Below are 6,000 nucleotides of genomic sequence, written 5' to 3'. Positions count from 1 at the left end.
AGGGGGCTGGAAGCTCCAGGGCTTAGCAGGTGCACAGGTAGTCACGGCAGGGTGCCTGATCTTCACCCTGAGAGCATGCGCAGGTCATTGATGAGAGAGAAGTGATCCTGCTTACAGTGAGCGAGGACCAGTCTGAAGCCTGTATGGAGAATGAATCCCACCCTGCCAGCCAAGAGGCAGAGACTTTGTGAGGAGCCCTGTGAGTACTGGTGAGAGGTGGTGGGAGAGTGGAGTCTAACAGTCCAGCAGTGGAGAAGAGTGGGTGCAACTGGAAATATTACAAAGGTAGACTTGACAGATGCGCAGTTTCACTCAAAGCAATGGCTGAGAAGGAGGATGGAATGACACCAGCATTGGGCTGGTGGTTGTCATTTTCCCAAGGCCGGGACATGGGAAGGGGAGGGAACCCAACCATTCAGTATGGGACACAATGAGTTCAAAACGCCAGTGCGACAGCTGCCAAATGGAGAAGCCATGTGGCAGGTAGGTATATGAGTTTGCAGGGTGATGACAATATAAGTGTTACAGGCACTTCTTTTATCAGATGGAGCCCAATGGATGATTCTCATTCTAGCCAGCAGAGCATCAGGAAGTGGGGGGCTACGACTAGAACTTTCTACCACTAGATCCATCGCTCTCTCCTTCTGTGACCTTCGGCAATTCATCTAAGCTTCCTGTGCGTGGCTGTCCCCAGCATAAAATGGTGATAGTTATGTCTGCTTCAGACTACCCTGTGGCACATGCTGGAAGATCCATTAAACTGAAAATAAAACATGTGGGGCTTTTTGGAAATAAGAACTATGTTAAAACAAGGAGTTATTATAGTTGTGAGGAAGCCAATGACAAGCAGAAATACAGCCCCAAGGCTCAGTATTGATTTTGGTCCCCGGTGCTTCCCATGACTGAATAAATCTGGCATTCCTTTCCTCAAGTGCCGGCTCAGCTGATGGCAGGTCTGCAGCTTCTCGCTCTTTGCCCCTGCTTCAAGGTGACGTCCTTTCCTGGCTCAGGCTCAGGCCAGATCGAGCACCCCCACCTGCCCCGGCTGCCCTGGCTGCCCTTCCCACCCTAGCTGGTGGTTACAGCAAGATTCCAGTGGTGAAGTTGGAGCCTGGCCAAGAGCAGATGCCCTCTGATTAAACTGGGGACAGGGACTGCCGGAAAAGCAGAGCTTGGATCTGCAGAACAAGGGGTTTAAGGGCAACCGAAGGAAACGTCTCTAGACAGTTTTCAAACTTGAGGGTGAATTAAGGGTTGTGTATTCTGTTTCAACCATTCATTCACCTATTGGATAAATATTTATTGAGTGGCTCCTGGATGTCAGGCTGTGAGTTAAGCCTGGGGATACAGGAGTGAAAAAGACAATGTTTTTGTCTTCCTGGAAGTAATACGCAAATTGGAAGAGAGAGACAAAGGGACAAAATACCTTTATGGGAACAGCCAAGGGCGAGGATGGAGAGTAGTGAGATGGCTGGGGTGGGGAGGGCCTATTTCAGATGGGGGTAGTCAGGGAAGGCTTCAAAAAGGGGGTGACGTTTGAGCTGAGAGCTGACGGCCAAGAAGGAACTGAACTTTGAAGAGCAGGGAGAGGGCGGTTCAGGTGGAGGGTGTGGCCAGTGCAGGGGACTCAGGTGAGAACATGCTTGGCCTGCGTGCAAAGCCGTGAATAGGAGTGTGGCTAGCATCCAGGGAGTCCGGGGCGGGGGGGGGGCAGATGGTGCAGAGCTTTATCCATCATAGGAAGGAGTCTGCATTTTTGTTTTAGTGTCTCAGCGAGCCAATGAAGAGTCTTATATGAAGGGGTAATTTCTGTTATAAAAAGATTGCTCTGACCCTTGAGGGGAACATGGGTTGGAAGGGAGAGCAAAGAGTCAAGGAAACTAGCCGGGAAGCCACTGTAGTTTTCCAGGTGGGAGGGGCTGGCCAGGAGGACCTGATGATGCCCACGGAGGGGGAATGAGGAGGATAGACCGGCGGGGGGGGGGTGTCTAGAAACGGAGGGCATCAGCTTGCTGACAGCAGGGAGGGGCCCGGGAGCGGGTGGGATTGAAGCTGACCCGTAGGTTTCCGGTTTGAGCAGCCTCCATGTCGGTATTATTTACTGTGATACGAAGGACTCAGGGAACAGGTTTGTAGAGGAAAATCTAGACTAATGATTCACCCTGGTGATGTTTGGCCCACACAAGGGACATCTGGCGGAGGTGTTGAATATGAAGCTGGACATACAACTGGAAGTTACTGATACTCGCGAGCTGGAAATGCAACTGGTGCATCTCAGCACAGGTCAGGATGTGACCAACCAGGGACAGGGTGTAGACTGAAAGGGCAGAGGACCTTGGGTTGAGCCCCAAGAACCCCTGGCACATATGTGGGAGTGCCCAGTGGGGAGGAGGAAAGCCTGGAGGGATGGTGGCCCCCGAGCCTGAAGGAACTTCCCAGAAGTGAAGTAGGGGGGGACCGGGGCTTCCCCTACTTCACTCGGAGGAGGTTGCTCATGGTGACATGTCATGTCCATTAGTCAGTGAGAACGAGAGGCAGATGCCAGCGGAAAAACTGAAGTGGAGCGAAGAGGTAGAAATGACACCTGGGGACAACTCTCTGCGTACGTTTTGCCATCAAACTAGGCGCAGAAATGGGGCAGCAGCTGCTTATGTGGGTTTCTTTGAAAGGAAGTAACGAAATGTACTCTCCATTATCTCTAAATCTCTCTCCTGCTCCAGTATCCCCAGGACATGATACTGAAAGACTTAAAATAGTCCCGTGATAAAATGAACCGCGGGTGACATGCAGTCCCCAGTAAAATAGTTGTGACTCGGCTCCTTTTCTCCCTTCCAAGAAAGCTTCTAGGAATGTAAATCAGTCAGAATAATGTCGGGATAGGCATCTGCTACTTTTTAGGAAAAATTTGTACTCCAACTTCCCAACTTCCACGCATTAAGCTACATGCAACCAAATTATTTGCAGCACCGCTTACAGCTGACCGCATCACACATTCAGGGCATGTGGGCTGAGAAGCATCGTTTCAGACCATGGGTGGGTGGCATTCATCCGTTCATTCATCGGGTATTTTCTGAGGATTTGCTGCACGCCAGGAGCTTGGTTCGTGGCACTGAGGGCAGTGGTGAACAAGCCAGACTTGGCCTCAGGCCTCACCGAACTCCAGGTAGGGACACAGGCCTGGAGTAAGTGATTGCATGTGCAGTGTGCTTACAGCTGAGAAGCACTGTGTTCTCAAGGGGTTACCAGCAGCCTGGCCTGATCCACAGGTTCAGCAAATCTATCTAAAGTTCAGGGTGAATAAGCCAAGGGTGAATCAGCAGGCCAGGTGTGAACACCGGGTGCTGGAGGGAGCCCATCTCCACTGAGGGCCATACCAAGGCCAGCCTTGGGGAAGGAGGAGAGGCAGCTGGAGAGGTGGGCAGGGCCAGATGGGCAGGGCCTGGAGCCCAGCCATGAGTTTGGTCTTTATCAGGAAAGCAGCACGAAGACATCTGTGTGTGTTTTGGGGGCGGTGGGTGGGTGAGTATGTCAGATCTTTTCTAAAAGAGCACTCATATGTCTGGGGAATGGGTGGTGGCTGTACAAGAGAAAGGCAGCAGGTGAGTGTCCCCTGCACCCAGAAGGGACTGCACTAACCCCTTCTGGCCATTTTAATGAGATGTGCCTGAAGATCTGGAAAGCCCAGGGCGTTTGGGGCAAGGCCAGCCTCCTGCCTCTATGTCCTGTCCCTGAAGCCTGGCCTGGTGTTTCCCTCTTTCTCTTCCCTCCCTCTAGGAAAACCCAACAGCCTCGTGCTGAGGCCAGTGCTCAAGGGGTAGAGACAGCAGCAGAAACGAGCTTCTGGGCATGAGAACACCAGGGGTTGCCCCTGGGGTCAGTGGGGCAACACAAGGCTGTCGCAATGATAGAAATGGAGCAGAAGGGCTGTCCCCAGAGACCGACAGCGGTTGTATGGAAGTGCAGAGACGCGGGAAGGTGTCTGACCGGGTAGGGCATGGGCAGTGCAGAAATTCACTCAGCTCGCCTAAGGAAGGCTGATTCAGCCAGTCTGGCCAGGCGCCAGGAATCCCCACTTTTAAAAAGACCTCCCCTCCCCGCATTGAGGTGATTCTGACTTAAGTGGCTCAACAACCTTGCTTTTGAGAATGGCTCAACTTGGCCTCTTCCTGGCCTTAGATCTTTCGTCCCCTCAGCTGTCTGTCTCTCACCAACTTGGTCTGAAAGCTTGTTTCAGCCCTGCCTTTAGAGGCGGGTGACCACATCCTGGGCAGCTGGACCGGAGGCGGCGGGGCTGCCGCCGCCAGGGGTCGCCAGAGGCCTCGGCTCGTGCGCTCGGGCTCCTCCGCCCGCGGACGCCGCGCCCGAGCGAGCCAGCGAGCGAGCGAGCGGAGCCAGAGCGCTGCGGGCTCACAAAGCGGCCGGACGCGCGGCGGCGGGAGGCAGAAGCGCAAGGGAGCGAGCCCGCGGATCAGCCTTCTCGGCGACCGCGCCACAGGAGCTCGAGCAACTCGGTCGCGGGCACCCGGGCCGGGCCCCAAGGTACGTGCCCCGCCGAACCCCGCGCCCCAACTTGGCGTAGTTGGGACGTCCCCGCGGCCGCCGTGGGGCTGGCGGGGTCAGGGCCTGGGGCTGTCTCCGCGCGACCCTCTCATCCGCCCAGGCGGCAGGGCTGGCCAGGGGAGACCCCCCCATCCGCGGGCTTGCCCCCACCCCCCATTCCGCCGGAGCTTGGACTGCTCCTCGGAGCCCCGTTCCCCTCCTCCCTCCCCCGGAGCTCTGGGCGCCGTTTCTGGGAGTGCGGCTTGGCTTCGAGGACTCCCCCGTTTTTGAGGAGGGGTGCCGAAGCTCCTGTCAGAGAGTGGCAGTCAGTGGGGCACCCGGAGAATAGGTGACAGGGATTCTCTGTAGTTTGATAGCAGCCCCTAATGTGTGACGCAGCCTCTTCATTTGTAACTGAGTCCCCCGTTGGGAGAGGGGTCCCTCGATCCGTAGATCCGCCCCAGGTGTGCTAGGGTTGACCCTGTCCCCGCTGGGAGATCCCCCGCCCAGACAGCGGGGGGGCCGGTGGTGGAGGCCTCCGGCCCCCGGCGGGGGTCTCGCCGCCGCCCTGCCCTCCTGGCTCACTGCCCCCGCGTGCCCCTGCCCCGCAGATGCCAGCGATCGCGGTGCTCGCGGCGGCCGCCGCGGCGTGGTGCTTCCTGCAGGTCGAGAGCCGGCACCTGGACGCGCTCGCCGGGGGCGCGGGCCCCAACAACGGCAATTTCCTAGACAATGACCAGTGGCTGAGCACAGTCTCCCAGTACGACCGGGACAAGTACTGGAACCGCTTTCGAGATGTGAGTACCGCCGCGGCCGGGCCCTGCGCGGGGGCGGGGGACCTTCTCGGAGGTGGGGGGCCGGGGGGGGGCGACTTCCCAGGCAGCTTGTCGATCCCGTTTTCCTGGGCATCGTCTTGCCTGAGAGGAACTTTGAAGAGAACTTCGAAGGCTTGATGCGCTTCACCTGTTACCTGTGGTCCAGGTGTAGGACTGGGCCAGGTGACGGCGCTGAGTGTGGTGTAAACAGCGAGCAGCTGCGGAGGGAGAGGCTCCTTAAGCTTGTGGGTTCTCCTAACGCTGATGGTTGACTGTGCCAAGCCCCCTGGAGAACCTCCTTGGCAGCTGATGCCGACCATCTCTAGGGTGTTCCAGGAGGATGCCTGCTGCAGAGGTTAGGCTTGCGGGGAGCCCACCTCATTGCATAGGGAGCCAGGTGTCCCAGGAGGTTGGGAGAGTCATGGCCGTGGGCCTGATTAAATGTGAGGTGGGAGCATGGTCGTTGTGACCCCTGTCCTCTTTAGGGGAAGAGAAAGGGAGGGGACAGCTGGTGGAGCTGGTCTGCTGCTTTGAGCCGGAGCCTGGGTGGCAGATAATTGCTCTGCCCAGGGAGCCTGGGAGCTGTGGGAGAGGAGAAAGTTATTCCTGGGCGCCCAGAGGCAATCTGCCTGTTTCTGCCCCAGGC

General features: G+C 56.9%; 1 protein-coding gene across 1 annotated transcript in view; it reads left to right on the top strand.

Annotated features, from left to right (window-relative positions):
- Positions 1-4,393: 4,393 nt before the first annotated feature.
- Positions 4,394-6,000, top strand: part of SPOCK1 (SPARC (osteonectin), cwcv and kazal like domains proteoglycan 1) — a 514,699-nt gene continuing 513,092 nt past the window's right edge. Inside the window, exons 1-2 of the mRNA XM_003354287.5 lie at positions 4,394-4,539; positions 5,151-5,336. Of these exons, the coding sequence (XP_003354335.2) occupies positions 5,151-5,336 (186 nt within the window). The 5' untranslated portion in view covers positions 4,394-4,539. The remainder of the gene's footprint in view (positions 4,540-5,150; positions 5,337-6,000) is intronic.

The sequence above is a fragment of the Sus scrofa genome, chromosome 2 (genome assembly GCF_054392235.1).
Source record: "Sus scrofa isolate SSC_HxYL_T2T_F1_AM1 chromosome 2, Sscrofa_HxYL_maternal_Yorkshire_Landrace_v2.0, whole genome shotgun sequence".
NCBI lineage: Eukaryota > Metazoa > Chordata > Mammalia > Artiodactyla > Suidae > Sus > Sus scrofa.
Note: the sequence above shows the minus strand (reverse complement) of the source record. Positions and strands in the feature narration are given on the sequence as shown.